This window comes from Pelobates fuscus, chromosome 1 (assembly GCF_036172605.1).
Source record: "Pelobates fuscus isolate aPelFus1 chromosome 1, aPelFus1.pri, whole genome shotgun sequence".
In the NCBI taxonomy this organism is placed as follows: domain Eukaryota; kingdom Metazoa; phylum Chordata; class Amphibia; order Anura; family Pelobatidae; genus Pelobates; species Pelobates fuscus.
Genome location: NC_086317.1, coordinates 475,198,952 through 475,222,885, shown reverse-complemented (window position 1 = coordinate 475,222,885; position 23,934 = coordinate 475,198,952). Strand labels below are relative to the sequence as shown.

Sequence of the window (23,934 nt, the reverse complement as noted above, 5' to 3'; positions counted from 1 at the left end):
ACTTGTAGGAATTCGGACTGAAAGAATTCAACTGCACAGTCCATATCTGGGATAAGGTTTAATCTTTGCCATGGGAGGTTATTGATGTCATTTGGAAAGGATTCAAGATTACATTTCTTGAAGGACCTGTTGATTATAACATTGGGAAAGGATTTGGTAGCCTAGTGGTCATTTAGATGTCACTGACACTGTTAGTGAGAACTCTCACACTTGCTATTTTGGGGTATTGCACCAGATTGTTCTCCATTTTCTTTTCCACTTTATATGTACCTCACTAAAAGAAAAAGGGTCCACCACCAGAAAATGTTTTGCTGCCACCAAAAGTCACAGAGGCATTATACGTTCAGAGCCAAGCCATATAAAAGACTCTCAATATTGTTAGCATAACTATTCTGTTATGCCTGTTCTTATTTAAACCCACTTATCTCTCTTTTATTTTTATGTGAACTTCCCCGAAGTTGTAATAGTGGTAATAAAGTGGTCCATTTGATTTTGTATTTTTTTTTAACACTGCACTCGCACTTTAGTGTTTGGTTTGTGGTGACATATCACCAAAACACTGAAGTACATTTTTGGGGGGTTTTAGCTATAGTTTTTGTGTGATCAAAGCGGCACAGAGTGTTATAGCTGTTTCATTTAAAATTGATTATTAATTTAACAGAACAAAAGTGCCACTTTATTCACACTGTTTTTTTTTTATCTCCTTGAATATTAATACACACAATCAAAAATAACCCGCAACATGGCATTTTGTTAGAAAAATGATTGAAATTGTTTTGATAATCTAAATCATACTGACAACTTCAATGTTTATTATAACTCAAAGTTATGAGACAGTAAGACAAACAGAATGCAGCAAGATTCTCCCTTTGGTCTATTACCCCTTAACCCCTTAACGCCGTTACGGCGTGCTATGCCGTCACGGGTTAAGCGGGCTTTAAAGCCGTTATGACGGCATAGCACGCCGTAACGGCTTGCAACCTCCGCCGCGATCCGCTTCGGGAGGACTGCCTCACAGCCCAGGCAGCCCTGCCACGGCAAATGAGGCCCCCGGGGGCCATGTGATCGCTCTCAAAGTGCAATCACATGGCCCCCTATAGCTGGCTGTGGATCTGCCAGCAGGGGGACTGTTTGAAATATCAGACAGTCCCCCTGCTGGTGGGAAGTATAAAAAATAAATAAAAGACAAGTGTAAAAATAAATTAAATATATTTTTATATATATATATATATATAATATGTATATATATTATATATATATACATATTATATATATGTAACGTCATACAAAGTGTATTTTAATATTAATATAAGTATATATATTAATATTAAAATACACTTAGAATGACGTTACATATATAATATGTATATATATTATATATATAATAGATGTACATATATATATTATATATAAATACGTATAATTAAAATAATAAATAAATTAAATAATAAAATAAATAAATTAAATATTGAAACAAAATTTAATATAAATTATATATGCATATGTAATTTCATTCTAACTGTATTTTGTTATTAATATATATATATATATATATCGGTAACAAAATACACTTAGAATGACATTCTATATATATCTATATATATATATATATATATAAAATACAAATAACCGCAAATATATATATATATAGATAAATACATATAATTACATAAAAGATTACATTAGTATACACGTAGAATTTAAATACCTATAAATGCATATATATTAAAATTCTACATGTATATTTAAATAATCTTTTAACGTAATTATGTGATTTGATTAATTAAAATTTGATTGACATGCATGACAACACAGGGAGAAAGTGCAGAGAATTTAATTCGCAAGCACTATATTTGACCCTGTAACTCTCCAAGACACCATAAAACCTGTACATAGGGGGTACTGTTTTACTCGGGAGACTTCGCTGAACTCAAATATTCATGTTTCAAACTGGTAAATTGTATTACAACGATGATATTTTAAGTCAAAGTTACGTTTTTTGCATTTTTTACAAGCGAACTGCACTTTTATGGTCTATATTATTGTTGTAATATGTTTTACTGTTTTAAAACACTAATATTTGTGTTTAGTGAAGTCTCCCGAGAATAACAGTACCCCCCATGTACAGGTTTTATGGTGTTTTGGAACGTTAGAGAGTCACATATAAGGCTTGCATTTCATTTTTTTCACATTGAAATTTGCCAGATTGGTTATGTTGCCTTTGAGAGCGTATGGTAGCCCAGGAATGAGAATTACCCCCATGATGGCATACCATTTGCAAAAGTAGACAACCCGAGGTATTGCAAGTGGGGTATGTCCAGTCTTTCTTAGTAGCCACTTAGTCACAAACACTGGCCAAATATTCGTTTTTTGCTTTTTTCACACAAAAACAAATATGAACGCTAACTTTGGCCAGTGTTTGTGACTAAGTGGCTACTAAAAAAGACTAAACATACCCCACTTTCAATACCTTGGCTTGTCTACTTTTTCAAATGGTATGCCATTATGGGGGTAATTCTCATTCCTGGGCTACCACACCGTCTCAAAGGTAACATTACCAATCTGGCAAATTTCAATTTGAAAATGTAATGTTCTATATTTGACCCTGTAACTTTCCAAAACAACATAAAACTTGTTAATGGGGGGTACTGTTGTACTCGTGAGACATCGCTGATTACAAATATGTGCATTTTTTTTGCAGTAAAGTATTATGACATTCACAGTTAAAATGTCAGACGGAAATGCAAATTTAAAAAAAAATCTTATTTTCTCACATTTTTTTTACTTTTATTCATAATAAATGATGTTCCATATATGAATAGTTAATGATAGATTAAAGCCCTGTTTCTCCTGAACAAAATTATATATAATAAGTGTGGGTGCATATCATTTGAAAGAGGGGAACTACGGGTGAACAGACACATAGCGCAAATTCCAGTTTTTGTTTACGTTTTGTTTTGATCAGAACGTGCACTATTGACTCCGTCCTGAAGGGGTTAAGGACTGAGCCAAATGTACACGTTGTGAACAAAACAAAATGTAAACAAAACCTGGCATTTGCGCTATATGTCTGTCCAACCGTAATTCACCTCTTTCATATTACATGCACCCCCCCTTATTATATATCATTTAATTCAGGGGAAACAGGACTTTAATTTAATATCAAATATTTAGCTATGAAACATAATTTAATATGAAAACAAATGGGAGAAAATAAGAAATGTTTTTTTTTTAGTTCTACATGACATTTTAACTGTCAATGTCATAATATTGTTTGCTTTTACTGCAATAAAATACACATATTTGTATTAAGCAAAGTCTTACGTGTAAAACAGTACCCTCTATGTACAGGTTTTATGGTGTTTTGGGAAGTTACAGGGTCAAATATAGCGTGTTACATTTGAAATTGAAATTCGCCAGATTGGTTATGTTGCCTTTGAGACTGTATAGTAGCCCAGGAATTAAATTTACACCAATAATGGCATACCATTTGCAATAGTAGACAACCAAAGGTATTGCAAATGGGGTATGTCCAGTTTTTTTTAGTAGCCATTTGGTCACAAACACTGGCCAAAGTTAGCGTTAGTATTTGTTTGTGTGTGAAAAATGCAAAAACGCCAATTTTGGCCAGTGTTTGTGACTAAGTGGCTACTTAAAAAAGACTGGACATACCCCATTTGCAGTACCTTGGGTTGTGTACTATTGCAAATGGTATGCCATCATAGGGGTAATTTTCATTCTTGGGCTACCATAGGGTCTCAAAGGCAACGTAACCAATCTGGCGAATTTCAATGTGAAAAAAATTAAGCACAAGCCTTATATTTGACGCTGTCACTTTTGAAAACACCATAAAATATGTACATGAGGGGTACTGTTGTACTCGGGAGACTTCGCTGAACAGAAATATTTGTGTTTCAAAACAGTAAAAAGTATCACAGCAATAATATCGTCCGTGTAAGTGCTGTTTGTGCGTGGAAAAATTCAAAAAAAATCACTTTACTGGTGATATCATTGTTGTAATATATTTTACTGTTTTGAAACACTAATATTCGTGTTCAGCGAAGTCTCCCGAGTAAAACAGTACCCCCCATGTACAGGTTTTATGGTGTCTTGGAAAGTTATAGGGTTAAATATAGTGCTAGCAAATTAAATTCCCTATACTTTCGGTATGGGTTGTCAGGCAGGTCTCGCTAATTGTAATTAATTAAGATACCTGTAACGGATCGCCTGGCACCCCGACTTGGTACCTCCGTTAATGGATGCTCCTAGTGCTTCCTGAGGACTCCAAGCACTCTGGCAGACACCACAATCACCGAATCCGAGAAACCTTTAAATTCTCCCAAGCATATGAATGCTGTAGACCATTGAATAGGAACCATATGAATAGGCTTGTACTCCTAGCAGTCAACTGGAACAGCATACAATAAATCCTTCCCCCAATAATGAGACGACACATCACTTTGAGGGTAAAACAGGAACTCTGGACTGGCTCATCCAGCCTGGCTTTTATTTCCACTCACACATACAGGCCACACCCAGGGGGAGGCATAAAAGAACCTATGACATAGATGTTACCTCCCACACATCCCCTCCCCTTAGTGTGACACATAATCCCATTATGCATACAGTGTAAAATTGTCAGGATCGGGACAGGGATCCAACACGCAGAGTACAAAGAGTGGAAAGGTACGTATACCGGGCCTTAGAATGGCCGGACTAACGTACCGAGAGTAAAGAATAGTCAGAGGCAAGCCGAGGTCGAGGGAACGAGAAGACAGATAAGCGAGAGACAAGCCGGGTCAAGGGATAACAGAGAAACAGGGTAGTACAACGAGCCGAGTCAAAACCAATAGAGCAAACTAGAATACCAGAGCACTGAGTGACTAGACAAGCTAGAACCACGACAGGGCAATGAGCTGAAGTAAGGAGTAAGCTTAAATACCCTGGCTCTGGATGGAAATCACGCCTCTGACAAGTACCGATTGGATATCGGACACTTGAGTGACAGATTGCTCGTGCTAGCGTCATGACGTCACGTATTGAGCTTCCTGCTAGAAAAGGACGTGGATTCCTCGCGGCCGGTGTTTAAGTGACTGGATGAACCGCGAGGAACGGAGGAAACAGCTCGCCTGGACGGATACACCACCAAGTCTCTACCTCCCTTAGAGGTAGAGGCCTCAGGTACCCTGACAGTACCCCGCCTCTCAGATACGCCCACCGGGCGGAATGAACCGGGGCGAGATGGGAAGCGAAGGTGAAATGCTCTGCGAAGGCGAGAAGCATGGACGTCCTCCTGAGGTACCCAACTCCTCTCCTCAGGACCATAACCCTTCCAGTTGACCAGATATTGCAACTTTCCCCTTGAAATTCTGGAGTCAATGATGGAGTTGACCTCGTACTCCTCCCGACCCTCCACCTGAACAGGACGAGGCGAGGAGACTTTAGAGGAGAATTTGTTGCAAATGAGGGGTTTCAACAAGGAGACATGAAAAGAGTTAGGAATGCGTAAGGCAGGTGGCAGAGCAAGGCGATACGCAACCGGATTGATACGAGTGAGAACCCTGTAAGGGCCTATGTAACGAGGAGCAAATTTCATGGACGGAACTTTTAGGCGAATATTCTTAGTACTCAACCATACCCTATCCCCAGGAACAAAAACAGGAGCCGCTCTTCTATGTTTGTCAGCGTGTTTCTTGAACAGCGAGGAACTATGTAATAGAATTTGTCGAGTTTGGTCCCATAATTTCTTCAGGTTGGCGACATGATCATCAACCGACGGTATCCCCTGAGAAGAGGAAACCGAAGGAAAAATCGAAGGATGAAAGCCATAGTTCATGAAGAAAGGGCTAGAGCGAGTTGAATCGCAAACAAGGTTATTGTGTGCGAACTCCGCCCAAGGAATCAGACCGACCCAATCGTCCTGGTGTTCGGAAACAAAGCAACGCAGATACTGTTCGATCTTTTGATTAGTACGTTCAGCAGCTCCGTTAGACTGAGGGTGATAGGCAGAGGAAAAGTTCAATTTGATGCCCATTTGAGAACAAAAGGATCTCCAGAAACGTGAGACAAATTGAGAACCTCTATCAGAAACAATCTCTGAAGGAATCCCATGTAGACGAAAAACTTCTCTCGCAAAAATCTCCGCCAATTCAGGAGAAGTCGGAAGTTTGGGTAGTGGCACGAAATGGGCCATCTTGGTAAATCTATCCACCACCGTGAGGATAACAGTCTGTCTTTTGGAAGCAGGCAAATCAACGATAAAGTCAATGGACAAACAGGACCAAGGTTTCTCAGGAATGTCCAAGGGGTGTAACAGGCCACATGGGGATGCATGAGATAGTTTAGTCTTGGCACAAGTCTCACAAGCTGCAACGAACTCCTCAATATCCTTACGAAGTGAAGGCCACCAGAAATCCTTGGATATCAGAGAGTACGTTTTGCGAATACCAGGATGACCAGCTATTTTACTCTCATGAAAACATTGTAAGAGCTCCAGTTGAAGTTCAGGGGGAACAAAGTTTCTTCCCTCAGGAGTGTTTCCGGGAGCTAGATGTTGTGATTTCAAGATCTGGTCAAGTAGCGGGGAATGAATTTTGAGACTGGTATTAGCAATAATATTGCATTTGGGTACAATGGAAGACAAAAGTGGTTCAACTGAAGCAGAGGGTTCATATTGGCGAGATAGCGCATCGGCTTTAGAATTCTTAGACCCAGGTCTGTAAGTCAGAACGTAATTGAAATGGGTAAGAAACAACGACCAACGAGCCTGCCTGGAGGACAGACGCTTGGCCTCTCCGATATAGGACAAGTTTTTGTGGTCTGTCAGGATGGTAACAGGATGTAATGTACCTTCCAATAAATGTCTCCATTCTTTCAAAGCCTTGATAACCGCTAGTAATTCTCTGTCACCAATGTCATACCTGCTTTCAGTACCGGTCAATTTTTTAGAGAAAAATCCACATGGATGTAATGGTTTATCAACACCCAACCTTTGAGATAGGACAGCACCTAAACCAGTCTCTGATGCGTCTACCTCGAGCAAAAATGGCAGAGAAGTGTCAGGGTGAACTAAAATTGGAGCGGAAGCGAAAAGCTCCTTGAGAGTCTTGAACGCAAGAAGAGCTTCAGTAGTCCAATTCTTAGTGTCAGCCCCCTGTTTGGTCATGTTAGTGATGGGTGCAATAATGGAAGAATAGCCCTTAATAAAGCGCCTATAATAATTGGAAAAACCAATAAATCTCTGTATGGCTTTAAGACCTGTGGGTAAAGGCCACTCTAGAATGGATTGGAGCTTATCCGGATCCATCTTAAATCCCTCCCCAGAGATCACATAGCCGAGAAAGGTTACCTGGGTTTGATCAAAGCTACATTTCTCCAACTTGCAGTACAAGCCATGCTGGAGAAGCTTGTGCAAAACCCTCCTGACTTGTTTGTGATGAATCTCAATGTCACTAGAATGAATGAGTATATCATCTAGGTATACAATGACGCACTCTTGCTGAAATTCCCTAAGAACCTCATTAATCAGATCTTGGAATACTGCTGGCGCATTGCATAACCCAAAAGGCATGACAGTATATTCATAGTGGCCATATCGAGTATTGAATGCCGTCATCCACTCATGTCCCTGCTGGATTCTCACCAAGTTATATGCCCCTCTGAGGTCCAACTTGGTGAAAATTGTAGAGCCCTTCAAACGATCGAAGAGTTCGGTGATCAAGGGAATCGGGTAGGCATTTTTAATGGTTATCTTATTCAAGCCTCGATAATCAATACAAGGTCTCAAAGAACCATCTTTCTTTTTAACAAAAAAAAATCCAGCCCCGGCAGGAGAGGAGGACCTCCTGATGAATCCCTTGTCTAAATTTTCGTGAATATATTCCTCTAGGACTGAGTTCTCCTTTATAGATAATGGGTATACATGACCTCTGGGAGGCATGGTACCAGGAAGTAGGTTAATTTTGCAATCAAAGGACCTGTGTGGGGGTAAGGTATCGGCTTTCTTTTTGTCAAATACTGCCTTTAAATCTAGATACTGAGACGGAATTTGTGTCTCTGTAGGATTGTCAGAGGTATTCGATGTATTAGTTAATCCAAGAGGTAAGACCTTCCGCAAGCATTTTTCTTGACAATTCTCTCCCCACGAAACTATCTCCCCTGATTCCCAATTAATAATAGGGTTGTGTCTCCTCAGCCAGGAGTACCCCAGAACTATGGGAATAGACGGAGAAGAAATGAGCATCAAGGATATATCCTCTTTATGCAGGATGCCAACAGTCAAGTTAATCGGTATGGTTTCATGAAAAATAACAGGCTCAAGTAACGGTCTACCATCGATGGCCTCAACAGCCAGAGGTGTCTCTTTTAACTGGGATGGAATAGCATGCTTGGCAGCAAAACCCTGATCTATAAAGCTCTCAGCAGCTCCAGAATCGATTAGTGCCATAGTCTTAACTCCTCCCTTCTCCCACTTTAAAGAAACGGGTAACACAAGCCTGAGCTCCTTGTAGTTGTGAATAGAGGACAAAGTAGAAACACCCAAGGCCTGTCCTCTAGAGGAACTTAGGTGCGAGCGTTTCCCGAACGATTGGGACAATTTAGGCGTAAATGACCCCTGACTCCACAATACATACATAAACCCTCCCTTCTCCTGTACTGTCTCTCCCTTTCAGTGAGATGAGTACTGCCTATCTGCATAGGTTCAGGAATACGTAAGTCTTCGAACTCAGAGATTTGAAAGGTAGGCGCTAGTTTAAAGGAGGGTCTACGGGTCCTATCTCGAGTGTTCTGCCTCTCTCTTAAGCGTTCATCAATACGAGATATAAAAGAAATTAAATCCTCCAAATTTTCAGGGAGTTCTCTAGTAGCGACCTCGTCAAGAATTACATCTGATAACCCATTCAGAAACACATCTATATAAGCCTGTTCGTTCCACTTAACTTCTGCCGCCAAGGATCTGAACTCTAGTGCATAATCCACAAGTGTTCGATTGTCCTGTTTAAGGCGCAACATTAATCTACCTGCATTGACCTTTCTGCCAGGAGGGTCAAAAGTTCTTCTAAACGCAGCTACAAAGGCATTATAATTATAGACGAGTGGATTATCATTCTCCCATAAAGGATTGGCCCATCTCAAAGCTTTTTCAATGAGCAGAGTAATAATAAATCCAACCTTTGCTCTATCTGTAGGATAAGAGCGGGGTTGTAATTCGAAATGGATGCTAATCTGGTTTAGAAAGCCACGACACTTCTCCGGTGACCCGCCATAACGTACTGGTGGGGTAATACGGGAAGAAGCACCTACAGTGGCTACCTCTAGACCTGAGACTGCAGGAGAGATAGAAGGAGTACGTGTCTCCTCAGGTGGATTACTAGCACGAGACAAAAGTGCCTGTAGTGCCAAAGCCATCTGATCCATCCTATGTTCCATGGCGTCAAACCTGGGATCCGAAGAACCAAGCTGACTGTTTGTACCTGCAGGATCCATTGGCCCTGTCGTAATGTCAGGATCGGGACAGGGATCCAACACGCAGAGTACAAAGAGTGGAAAGGTACGTATACCGGGCCTTAGAATGGCCGGACTAACGTACCGAGAGTAAAGAATAGTCAGAGGCAAGCCGAGGTCGAGGGAACGAGAAGACAGATAAGCGAGAGACAAGCCGGGTCAAGGGATAACAGAGAAACAGGGTAGTACAACGAGCCGAGTCAAAACCAATAGAGCAAACTAGAATACCAGAGCACTGAGTGACTAGACAAGCTAGAACCACGACAGGGCAATGAGCTGAAGTAAGGAGTAAGCTTAAATACCCTGGCTCTGGATGGAAATCACGCCTCTGACAAGTACCGATTGGATATCGGACACTTGAGTGACAGATTGCTCGTGCTAGCGTCATGACGTCACGTATTGAGCTTCCTGCTAGAAAAGGACGTGGATTCCTCGCGGCCGGTGTTTAAGTGACTGGATGAACCGCGAGGAACGGAGGAAACAGCTCGCCTGGACGGATACACCACCAAGTCTCTACCTCCCTTAGAGGTAGAGGCCTCAGGTACCCTGACAAAAATATACTTTTACACAACTTTCATAACTTTAAAACCATACATCACATTCACATAAAAATACACAATCAATCCACAATCAATCCATTCAGGGGAACAACATATTAAAAAATGGCATGAATCCGACCAGGGGTTCAAAAGTTACTAAAAGTATCTTTTGTTCCTTTCTGGCTGGCAGAAAAACATCCCCACAATGCACCCTGGTTTCCTCCCTTCTGCCCTGGAGGTAATTGGAGAAGTAATCCGATTACCCAGGACTAAAGGCAGACTCCATTAACCACATGGTTGCAAAACAACATAAAACACTTTAAAATACATAAAGTCACATTTTACACATAACACACAGACATTTCACCTATCCCCAGATAGCTGGGATCTGCGCGCACAAAACTACCGAATAGCGCGCAGATCCTACTCACACAGTACAATTGCCATGGAGTCTTTCCCATAGTCTTTCATTATGAATAGGCTCCATGGTATAGCTATCTGGGGTATCACATTCCCATAAAGTCTGGTCCATAGTCCAAAGGCAAGAGGCGGGCAATCGTCCCCCTCCAAGGACACGTGGCGAGGTCGGTTTCGCCACAATCCCAAAAAGTCCCAATATGTCCATCGATGATTTTAAAAGGGCCAGTTGCAGCAATATAAAGTACAATATGCCCCAAATAACCCAGGGGCCATAGTCAGCAGGTAGGAGGCTAGCAAACAGGCTTCTCCAGGGCCCAGTGGCGAGGTTGGTTTCGCCACATTTCTCCCCTTTCCCAAACAGACTAACAGGGTACCTGACCTCTTGCCGGTCAGTGCCCTTGTTAGTCCAGCAGCCCACCCACAAGACAGAAACAGCAGTACAGCCCACCCGCAATAAATGGTTACTACACCTGGGTAAGGGAGAATCTTGTCCATGTCCAGGTGCCTTACCACGGCTGTGTGGGGGACTGGTAGGCTGCCTTGGTGGGTTGCTGAGGGGGCAGAGACCAGCGGTACTCTGTCCTGGTGCCAGCACTACCACGGGAGTAGTCTGGTTGGAGCCTGGTTGCTGGAGACCGACTGTCTCCTCTTTAGCTGCACAGCTCTGCTGCTGGAGACCGACTGTCTCCCCTTTGGATACATAGCTCCGCTGTTGGAGGGGGAGACCGACTGTCTCCCCTTTGGCTAAGCAGCCTTGTTGCTGGGGGACAGGACTGACTGTCCTTACCCCCTGTGCTGTAGGTGCAGAGACCACAGTCCCATCTGCACAGTTGTGGGGCTTACAGTCTCCCCCTGGTACATTAAGCTGCCGCTGGGGAGAGGTGGTAACCAGCTCCTCTCCCATTAGAACACTCTGCCGCTGGGGAGAGGTGGTAACAATCTCCTCTCCCATGCATACTTTCAGTCTTTGTGGAGGGAGACCGACTGTCTCTCCTCCCAATGCAGTGTCCTGCTGCTGGAGAAAGGAGACTGGGCTCTCTATTCCCTGCTGGACACTCTGCCGCTGGGGAAAGGAGACTGGGCTCCCAATTCCCAACAAATCACACTGCCACTGGGGAGGGAGGACGGCCCCTTCAGCTCCCTTTAACTTGGGCGCATCTGCGCTGGTGTGGGGCTTACTGTCTCCCCTTGGTGCGCTAAGCTGCCGCTGGGGAGAGGGGGTAACAAACTCCTCTCCCTTACACACTTTCAGCCACTGGGGAGCAGGGCTGACCCTCTGTACTCCCTGTAGGCAGGGCGCAGAGACCATGGTCCCATCTGCGCTGGTGAGGGGCTTACTGTCTCCCCTTGGTGAGCTGCGCTGCCGCTGGGGAGAGGGAATAACAAACTCCTCTCTCTTACACACCTTCAGCCGCTGGGGAGAGGGGATAACAGGCTCCTCTCCCTGCACAGTAGACTGCCGCTGGGGAGCAAGAACGGCACCTTCAGCTCCCTGTAATGCACACTGCCGCTGGGGATCTGGGCCGACTGCCCAGCATCCCTGTAGGGCCGGTAGAGAGACCGCAGTCCCATCTCCACCTGCCATCTGTGGGTCTTCCCAGGACCAATCCGTGAGGCCCCTCAACATTTGTGAGTAAGGGCCACCTGCTTCCCCACCTGGCAACTCTGGCTGCTGCTGGGGATATGGGCCGGCTGCCCAGCATCCCGGTGGGCCCGGTGGAGAGACCTTGGTCCCATCTCTACCTGCCTGTTGTGGTTCCTCACAGGACCAGTCTATGAGGACCCCCACTTCGGGTTCCTCCCGCCGCCTCAGGGAAAGACGGCTAACCTCCTCGGATGCAGCCTCTACTCGGCTGCTGTAACGCTCCTGCTGCTGAGCATACTTCCTCTCTTTTGCCAACCGGAATTCTCAGTCCAGCCTTGTGTTTCGCTCGGCCATGACCTGGTTCCAGATCACCCGGCGTGTCTCCATGGGTATATCATCCCCATACTCGGCCACTCGCTGCCTCACCTCGGCCAGCCAATCATCTCCAGAGCCAGAACCTTCCATACTTGTCTGCTCCCAGGGGCGCTGCACGACTGCTAGCGTTGCCCTCAATTTGTAAATCCAACCAGTGTCTCTGAGCTGCTTTACCTCACACTAGGACGCCATCCCACCGCTTGCCACCAATGTAACGGATCGCCTGGCACCCCGACTTGGTACCTCCGTTAATGGATGCTCCTAGTGCTTCCTGAGGACTCCAAGCACTCTGGCAGACACCACAATCACCGAATCCGAGAAACCTTTAAATTCTCCCAAGCATATGAATGCTGTAGACCATTGAATAGGAACCATATGAATAGGCTTGTACTCCTAGCAGTCAACTGGAACAGCATACAATAAATCCTTCCCCCAATAATGAGACGACACATCACTTTGAGGGTAAAACAGGAACTCTGGACTGGCTCATCCAGCCTGGCTTTTATTTCCACTCACACATACAGGCCACACCCAGGGGGAGGCATAAAAGAACCTATGACATAGATGTTACCTCCCACACATCCCCTCCCCTTAGTGTGACACATAATCCCATTATGCATACAGTGTAAAATATACTTTTACACAACTTTCATAACTTTAAAACCATACATCACATTCACATAAAAATACACAATCAATCCACAATCAATCCATTCAGGGGAACAACATATTAAAAAATGGCATGAATCCGACCAGGGGTTCAAAAGTTACTAAAAGTATCTTTTGTTCCTTTCTGGCTGGCAGAAAAACATCCCCACAATGCACCCTGGTTTCCTCCCTTCTGCCCTGGAGGTAATTGGAGAAGTAATCCGATTACCCAGGACTAAAGGCAGACTCCATTAACCACATGGTTGCAAAACAACATAAAACACTTTAAAATACATAAAGTCACATTTTACACATAACACACAGACATTTCACCTATCCCCAGATAGCTGGGATCTGCGCGCACAAAACTACCGAATAGCGCGCAGATCCTACTCACACAGTACAATTGCCATGGAGTCTTTCCCATAGTCTTTCATTATGAATAGGCTCCATGGTATAGCTATCTGGGGTATCACATTCCCATAAAGTCTGGTCCATAGTCCAAAGGCAAGAGGCGGGCAATCGTCCCCCTCCAAGGACACGTGGCGAGGTCGGTTTCGCCACAATCCCAAAAAGTCCCAATATGTCCATCGATGATTTTAAAAGGGCCAGTTGCAGCAATATAAAGTACAATATGCCCCAAATAACCCAGGGGCCATAGTCAGCAGGTAGGAGGCTAGCAAACAGGCTTCTCCAGGGCCCAGTGGCGAGGTTGGTTTCGCCACAATACCTAATTATGTAAAAATATTACATAAATATATATGTAGAATTAATATATGTATATATATATATATATATATATATATATATATATATATATATATATATAAATAATCCAATTGTAATAAGGTGCACTCACAGGACTTTTTCAATAACTTACTTTTATTCTGAGAAGTGAATTACATGTGAAGACAATATCCTAAATCGACGTTTCGACCCCTATAGGGTCTTTTTCAAGATCAATCTTACAGTGTACAACAATGCATATATATAGGTAAATGCTGCTAGTCACTTACCTAAACGGTGTGTGAGAGAAAAGCTGCCGCTCGAAAATCCGAAACCCGGAAGTGAATCGGTGTAACCACGTGATTACGCGTGATGATGCGTGTGCGTGCGTCGTTGCCAAGCAACGAACCCAAAACAAAACATAGCCTCCGATGGAGTGTATATTCCGCAAGCTGCAAACAGCTCTAAGGGGGATCAAAAGTGATCATAAGTGCCCAGTGACTAAGTGATAAGTGCCATTAATAAATGGCAAAACTAATCCATATTACCTCATGGAGGAAAGAAAAAAATCGTAATCTAGACTGTCAGAGAGGAGAAGGAGGGCTATAAAAACTGAACCTAGTGATATAACCCATGAAAAATTATTAAAGTGAAAGTGCTAATGAAAACATTAAAAATAAGAAAAATAAAAAGTCCTACTAGATCCTCCTCGGACAGTGATACTAAATCTAACTCTAAGAATACTAAAGTGCCTATTCTGTAATATGTGTTGCTATGTGCATAAATACTGCAACTTTCATACCCATATTTTTTTCTCAACTAGTAAATAACTGAAGCATATATTAAGTACCAATATGTACTACCAACTTAATGCACATATTTTTACAGATAGTAAGTAACTAAAACATATGATATTACCCATGAAACTTTTTGAAATAAATATCAACATGTCATGTCATTAGTTATTTACTATCTGTAAAAATATGTGCATTAAGTTGGTAGTACATATTGGTACTTAATATATGCTTCAGTTATTTACTAGTTGAGAAAAAAAATATGGGTATGAAAGTTGCAGTATTTATGCACATAGCAACACATATTACAGAATAGGCATTTAGCTCCTTATATGGATAGCTTTTTTTAGATACTAGAGTGAAACTTAGTGGCTTTTCAATGGAAGCAATAGCATGAATATCAGTTTTCTTAAGCTATGCTACAGAATCACTTGGAGAGATCACAAGTTCTAAAGTTCTGCAGAACTCCATTATTTTTCTGGAAAACAATATACTAAGCCATTTTTGGGCATTTAACCCCTTACATAGACAAGCTCATCTCAGGCACTGTGGTGAAGCTCAGTAATTAGAAGTAATAGCGATCTATCACACAAGACTTGCTAGTTTTGGATATAATTGATACTTTGTCTAAGGCTTCAATGTCTATCTGTATCAATCCTACTAGTGACTAAGTTAACAGGTCTACTCATAAGGGATACTATTTTGTTCTTATCTCTTCTAAAGGCCTTATAGTCCGCTAAAGCCGTGATTATTGTCTATCTTCTACACTAACCACATTTACACTTAAAAGAAACCCCTGACTATACGGTTTCAAGCAGTGGACTGTGTAAGATTCAATTGCTCACTCCTTTCTCTGATGTACATATTACCACCTCCCACTAATTTATTAGATGTGTTAGCATTATTTATAAGTTTCCTTTACTTCTTTTGGGGAATTTGTACCCTATAATAAAGGTGTTTTTTATTTTCAGTCCACAAAGAGTAGACTCATAGAATCTTTCTTGGTGCTCCTGAGCTCTTTTGGGCTCGGGTCCACCCCCAGTCTCTACATTTATTATATATTCAAGGGTTATCCCCTACCTAAGATTCTGTGGACACACTATAGATCCTGTTTATCAGGCGTCTTATTACTTTATAATTATTTATCTATCTAATAGAGGTTTCAATACCAATCCCAGTGTGTCAACTCTTACATATATGATTCTCTCATAATACTATATTTTCAACATTTCGATATGGCAAATTTCTTGTCTCAACTCAAGGAACCAAATCAATGGTGTACAGATGTCGAATCAGTCTTCTCGGATAAAGATGTTACGTATTTACCTGAACATGATAATATAAACCTCAAGTTCAGGAATTTATCCAATATGTGCAAACAACAGATAAGGTTGGTTTGGGAAATAACCTCTTTACAAAAATATCAAAGCAAGTCTATGATACCGAGGGGCCTTAGGATCCAGACCACACCGAATATAGAAATGGTTGATCCTACCCTATTAAAAGAATGGGAGGAAGCAGCTGATACCTGTTCAAAAAAATTTATGGACATCCTGCAAAGATTTGAGGCAGACAGATTAAAAACTGTCAATGAGAAAGTTAAGACCGCAATAGAGGATATACAAAGTTGTAAGGATGATCCTTCTTTCAGCACACAAGAACAAAGATTAGAACAAAATTTGAACAAGTATCAGAACAATATAAAGAGCCATAAACACGGGAAATTTGTCCGTGATAATGACGACTACAAAAAAGGTAACGTGTATAGACGTTTCAAAAAAACTATGAGGATGGATTCAGACCACTACGAAACATACGAATATGAAACGTCTGACACAGATAGTGAACCAACCCCCACTACCAGTAGTAATCGGAAACAACAGGGCAATAAAGGAATCCTCAAAAAAGGAGTGACTTTTTTAGGTCAGTCCCCTCGGGAGGGGGAAACACAGAACTACAGACAAACCAGGAACAGGGGCAGGGCACGCAGGAGATATTAAACAAGGATATGAGAGTAGTTAACCTATCAGACATCACTCTTACCTCCATCCAAATAGAAGTTCTGATGAGAGGACTCTCTTTTGTCCCAATCCCCCCATTCAACCATTTTGAATGGATTAAGGACGTCAATCTGTTTGGCAGGAGACTAGCCCTACATAAATTCTTTAAACTCAAAGATGAAAAAAGGGCGAAAGAACTGGGATTTAACCTAAGAGAGTACCAATGCCTACAGGAACTGGTTACCTTATTAGAGGATAATGATGATACGGTTATATCTACTCCATACACAAACCTGCGTCCTAAGAGTAAATTTACCCCGAACATAAGGGAGTTCAAGAATATTGACATGTTTGTAGAATCCACCACCAACATGATAAAATTGATCAACACGGATATGCTTACTATGAAACCTAAAGGTAACCTATCCAAGATAGAATGGAAAGCACTCTGCAGCTTAAAAGAGAATGACAATATCATCATCAAGCCGGCGGATAAAGGCGGTAACATTGTGGTAATGAACAGACCGCACTATGTACAAACAATTGAAAATATCCTCCTGGACAATGAGACCTATAGAGTACTGACCAGTGACCCATCCACCAAATACCAAATGGAGTACAAAAAACTCCTGGATCAAGCATTTGACGATGGCATCTTGACGAAAGAGGAATATGGTAGTATCTTTATAAAATGTCCAACAACCTCAACTTTTTATGGTCTCCCTAAAATCCACAAACAATATGAAACACTTACAGCTAGACCCATTGTTTCAGGGTCCAATAATTTCACTAGCAAGGGGAGCATATATGTGGACAAAATTCTAAGACCATATGTAGAAACTTTACCCTCCTACCTCAAGGACACAAAGGATACTCTAAAATACTTGAAATCATTGACAGTACCAAGAGGGTCAGTACTCTGTAGCCTGGACGTAGAGGGCCTATATTCATCTATCCCACACTCAAGTGGGCTAGACCATGTGGGTTATTTTCTGGAAAAAAGAGGTCCAGAACATGACACCCATACAAAGTTTGTACTAGACCTACTGAAATTCATCTTGACTCACAATTTTTTCTTATTTCAGAACAAATACTACCACCAGGTGCAGGGGACCGCTATGGGGACATCTTGTGCCCCTGCGTATGCCAACCTGCACCTGGGTTGGTGGGAAAGTGAGGTTGTGTTCTCTGTACAAAATTCACATTATACGGACTTCATCTATGCATGGAAACGGTACATAGATGATATCCTAGTGATATGGACAGGAACCAGACAAGCCTTTGAAGAATTTGTAGCAATATTGAATGTGAACAATATAAACTTGAAGTTTACCATGGAATTCGGTGATCAAGCCCTTAATTTTCTTGACTGTACATTTACAATATCCGAATCCCTGTAGATCAACACTACCCTCTTCCGCAAACCCACTTCAACAAACAATATGCTTAGATGGGAGAGCTATCATCCCACTCCTCTGAAAAGAGGCATTCCAGTGGGACAGTACCTCAGGCTAAGAAGAAATTGCTCATCAACTGAGGATTTCAAGATAAAAGCCAGGATACTAAGAGAAAGATTTAGAGAAAGAGGGTACCCTATAAGATGCCTGAAACAAGCCTACCAAAGGGCACTAGATAGTGACCGTGAAATACTTCTGCAAAACAACAAAAAGAATACGGATAAACAAATTAGATGTATAGCCAACTATGATGCGGGCTGGGAGGAAGCAAAAAAGATCTTAAGCCGATTCTGGCCACTCTTGACACAAGACTCACACCTAAGGGACACCATCCCCTCGAGAGTGTCTGTCACGGCCAGGAGAGGTAGAAATATAAAAGACATATTAGTACCCAGCCACCTATCTACATCTAGACATACATCTAAGAACTGGCTAACGGTGCAGGGCACATATCAATGTGGGAGGTGTGTAGCATGTGTTTTCATCGCTAAGGGATCTAAACAAATCACTGATTCAACTGATACCACTTCAATCCCCATAAAACAATTTTTTAATTGCAATACGTCTGGAATGGTCTATTTACTAACATGTAAATGTGGAATGAAATACGTTGGTAAAACCATACGTCCATTCAAAAAATGAATAATGGAACATGTCCACTCAGTGACATCAAGTAGGGACACCCCAGTAGCCAGACATGTTAGGTCCCAACATATGGACACACCCCGCTGCATCAAATTTGCAGGCATCGAGAAGATCCAGATGGGCAGGAGAGGTGGTGATCTGGACCAGGCCCTCAAAAGAAGGGAATGTTACTGGATCCACAAACTAGACACCTTATCACCCAAAGGACTCAACGAGGGGTTCACATTCACTCCCTTCATTAGTTGAGTGTACCTTAAGGATATCCATAATTGTAAATTTGTAAATATGTAAATATGTATAATTGTATAAAGAGTTTGTTTACTCGTGACATAATTCTACACCTAAGATATATGAGGGTTACAATACTTAACACAAGCTAACTCGTATTGTGACACTTTCTTAGCATATAGATTACACTCCCAATTATGTAATAGGGCAGTATAGGAGCTAAATGGGAACCTACATTAAGTGTATATTTTCATTCTTGGACCATATGACAGAGATACAAGATAAGGACAAATAAATATGAGGATAACAAAACCGCTTATAACATTAAATAATAATTAATGTATACTGGTACACATTAATGTATACTGGTATCCTAGGATACTCTGTTACCTCTATACATTCCTTCCTTAGAAGAATGTCTCCTCCTATGGCCATAACCCTTTTGTGATTCTGATATCACAAAGGGCTAATAACTAGAGGTCTCCATGATTCCTTTAAGTTACTGTACAGTCAACATGATTCTTTTAAGTGACTGTACCCTTAAAAATGTAATCACGCCCTAGCTATACTGCACCTCAATCAACCATGTGTATAACACATATCTCCAGGACAACCATTATGTGATTATCCTTTTTGCGTATTCCCAGTAAAATACTGGGTTTTCAAGATATGAATAAGTTTAACATACAATTGGGAGTGTCAGTTATATATATATGCAGACGCCCTCTCTATATATATATATCTCAGGGATCGAAATGGTGGCCTATATTACTCCTTCGAATGAGTGCATCATGTACAGCAAGGATGCTTTGCAATCCCACATTTGGGATGTAATCCATCCGTCACAATTGATGCACTAAGCGCAAGAAGGATGCCCCGTAACCCCATACCTTTTTAGGTCATGATATAAACTGCATCACATGGACGGCAGCATCTATACACGCCCCCAATGACGTGGATGGGCGGAGCTATGACGCATAGACCGCCCATCCTAATTCTGGCGCGAGTGAATCCAAATAGATGCGCCCTGTGATTGGCTACCGGCCAAAAGTAAAGAGATATAAAAACGAGCGGGCGGCAGTGTCACATTTACCTTTGAGAAAGGCGCTTGCATAGCGCCGAAACGTGCGTCAGGTTATGCTTTTTTAACGATCACCAGCACTTTGTGTGTGTTCACTAGGTGGAGGGAGGTGGATGAGAATATAGGAGACTGATGCTGATATCAGATTAGAGCAATTTGGTGCTTCTCATAGTTAATGGCCGGGATGTTTCATTTAGTAACTCTTCAATAGGGGTAACAATGTTAATACTTGCTCCTTAAGGCTGTGCTACAGGATTTTTTTCAAGAGATCATTATTTCTGAATGAGCTTTCTAGGATCTATATAAGCGATATACTAACCACTTGGGGGCATTTAGCTCCTTATATGGATAGCTTTTTTTAGATACTAGAGTGAAACTTAGTGGCTTTTCAATAGAAGCAATAGCATGAATATCAGTTTTCTTAAGCTATGCTACAGAATCACTTGGAGAGATCACAAGTTCTAAAGTTCTGCAGAACTCCATTATTTTTCTGGAAAACAATATACTAAGCCATTTTTGGGCATTTAACCCCTTACATAGACAAGCTCATCTCAGGCACTGTGGTGAAGCTCAGTAATTAGAAGTAATAGCGATCTATCACACAAGACTTGCTAGTTTTGGATATAATTGATACTTTGTCTAAGGCTTCAATGTCTATCTGTATCAATCCTACTAGTGACTAAGTTAACAGGTCTACTCATAAGGGATACTATTTTGTTCTTATCTCTTCTAAAGGCCTTATAGTCCGCTAAAGCCGTGATTATTGTCTATCTTCTACACTAACCACATTTACACTTAAAAGAAACCCCTGACTATACGGTTTCAAGCAGTGGACTGTGTAAGATTCAATTGCTCACTCCTTTCTCTGATGTACATATTACCACCTCCCACTAATTTATTAGATGTGTTAGCATTATTTATAAGTTTCCTTTACTTCTTTTGGGGAATTTGTACCCTATAATAAAGGTGTTTTTTATTTTCAGTCCACAAAGAGTAGACTCATAGAATCTTTCTTGGTGCTCCTGAGCTCTTTTGGGCTCGGGTCCACCCCCAGTCTCTACATTTATTATATATTCAAGGGTTATCCCCTACCTAAGATTCTGTGGACACACTATAGATCCTGTTTATCAGGCGTCTTATTACTTTATAAGTATTTTGATATAAATAGATATATTAATATCACAATACAGTTAGAACGAAATAACACATCTATATATTTTTTAATTATTTATTTTTAATTATTTTATTAATTTTATTTTTAACGTATGTACATATTTATTTGTTTAAATAAATATATATATAAAAATTATATATATATATATATATTTAATCAGTATCAGTCTACGTGTAATTTGATATTAATATATATATATATAATTATATATATATATATTAATAGTAACATACACATAGACAGTGTATCTGTGTGTCTGTGTGTAATATACATTATATATATATGATCTAAGTATATTATTATGTATATTATTTACACTTATTTTAATTTAATTTATTTTATTTCCAGCCAGCAGGGGGACTACCTGTCATTACAGACAGTTCCCCTGCTGGCAATGCAGCAGGCAGCTAACCCGGCCATGTGATTGTGAGGTCCTCGCAAGGACCTCACTCTCACATGGCCGGGGGGGTGGGGGGGGGGGGCTGCAGGAGGACGGATGTGCCGCAGGCATGGGATCGCCGTTGACTGTGTAAGTAAAAAAAAAATGGAGGGCCTGCGGCATTCAGAGCCGCTTAGAATAGGGCGTAATAGTACGTCCTCTGGTTTTAAGGGGTTAAGATCTAGATGGAATTCTGAGAAATTAGGTAAACACTCCAAGAAGTCATCAAAAATATTTGTATGCAGAACAGATGTCCTCGTAATTTATTCACTAGACATATCTGATTATTTTGCTTATGTATATTATCACAGCTTTTTGTAGCTGATACTTTGTGTGTTTTCTGTTATTTTTCAGACAGTGAGAACTGCATAAAGTGTCCAGAATATGAATGGCCCAATGAAAATAAATATCGCTGCATTCCTAAGGAAGTGGAGTATCTTTCCTACATGAATGATATTTTAGCTGTTTTATTTGCTGCAACTTCTATTTTCTTTTGTATTTTAACTCTTCTTATACTAAAGGTTTTCATTTCATACAGAGATACCCATATTGTCAAAGCCAATAATAGGAACCTCAGCTTTACTCTTCTGATTTCCATCGCCCTGAGCTTCATCTGTGTGTTTCTCTTTCTTGGTCGTCCCCTGGATATAACATGCATGCTCCGTCAAGTGTCCTTTGGAGTCATCTTCTCAGTGTCTGTCTCCTGTGTGTTGGCCAAGACTATCATTGTTTATACTGCTTTCAAAGTTACTAAACCTGGCAGCAAGTTGAAAACATGGATTGGAGTCAAGATGTCCAATTCTATCGTTTTAATCCTCTCGTCTATTCAAGTTATAATTAGTATCTGTTGGTTGGCCATTTCTCCACCATTTCAGGAGATGGACACACGCTCTTATCAATGGAAGATCATCATTCAGTGTAATGAAGGCTCAGTTATTGCCTTTTACTCTGTCCTCGGCTACATGGGGCTTCTTGCAACTGTTAGCTTTGTTATGGCTTTTTTAGCCAGGACATTACCGGACAGCTTTAATGAAGCCAAGTATATCACTTTCAGCATGCTGGTGTTCTGCAGTGTTTGGATCGCGATGATCCCAGCCTATCTGAGCACCAAAGGGAAATACATGGTGGCTGTAGAGGTCTTTGCCATATTAACATCAAATGCTGGACTCTTAGGTTGTATATTTTTACCAAAATGTTACATAATCTTAATTAGACCCGAAATGAATAAAAAGACAAATGTACTAGGAAAAAGAAATTAAAATGATTGCAAAAAGGTGTATAATTCTTTAAATTCATCTAATTATATTATGAAAAGACAAAAATGGTAATTAAAATACTTTCACGTTGTTTCATATATTTTTGTCTCAATATATGTACATCGTTTGATTTAGTTAATAGTATTATTAACTGAAAGCAATGATTATTCTGACATCTAGAGGGATGCCTGGTAGCTATTTAATGGTATTCCATTACATTTTCAATATCCAGATTACAGATACTACGTGTGGATTTGCCAATATAGAGATCAAATGAATTGATTTCACACTCTGCATTATACAAGCACTTTTTTTCCTTGCACTATTAGAATGTCCATGCTCTCCATCACTACTGGAAGATGACCTATATTTAGAGATACCCTTTTGGAGGTGATATTCTTACTATTAAACACAATCTTGTTTATCATTATTATTATCAAGTTGTATTTATTATTATTTAATATATATTGTGTAGGTTATTTATACCTTTAGTCACTCAGGTGTGCATGTTTAAATTTAAAGTTATACTCTTGTATACTTTGTGTATTATATATTTTTGAGTTTTGGTGGGACACTTTTTAGGAGATTATTTTTCCTTCTATTTTATACAGTGGCATATATACCATTATTTATACTAATACGCCAGGCATAGTTATGCATATTCTAATATGCTGTATTAACATATGTATGTTTATATGTAACTATTTCTGGATAAGTATAAAACACAGTAATATTAGTTATTTTCCATCATTTATCTTTTGTCCCTCTAAATGTGTATATATATATATATATATATATATATATACACATATATACACACACACATATATATATATATATATATATATATATATATATATATATATATATATATATACATATAGGAAACATGGGGGGATGGTTGCACTCACCTAAACATGCTTAAATGGGGTGCTGCTGGGGGCCATATTATACAATAAACAATACACCAGATCCAGCGCACTCTCCTATCCACTAAACAGCAACTTCAATGTTGACAGATTTTATTAGTTTGTAAAAGTTTTTTTTTTTTAAAAACACCTAA

General features: G+C 40.6%; 1 protein-coding gene across 1 annotated transcript in view; it reads left to right on the top strand.

Annotated features, from left to right (window-relative positions):
- LOC134585620 (vomeronasal type-2 receptor 26-like) overlaps positions 1-22,874 on the top strand; it is a 153,826-nt gene extending 130,952 nt beyond the window's left edge. Inside the window, exon 6 of the mRNA XM_063441072.1 lies at positions 21,970-22,874. Coding sequence (XP_063297142.1) covers positions 21,970-22,874 — 905 coding nt within the window. The remainder of the gene's footprint in view (positions 1-21,969) is intronic.
- The last annotated feature ends 1,060 nt before the right edge of the window (positions 22,875-23,934 follow it).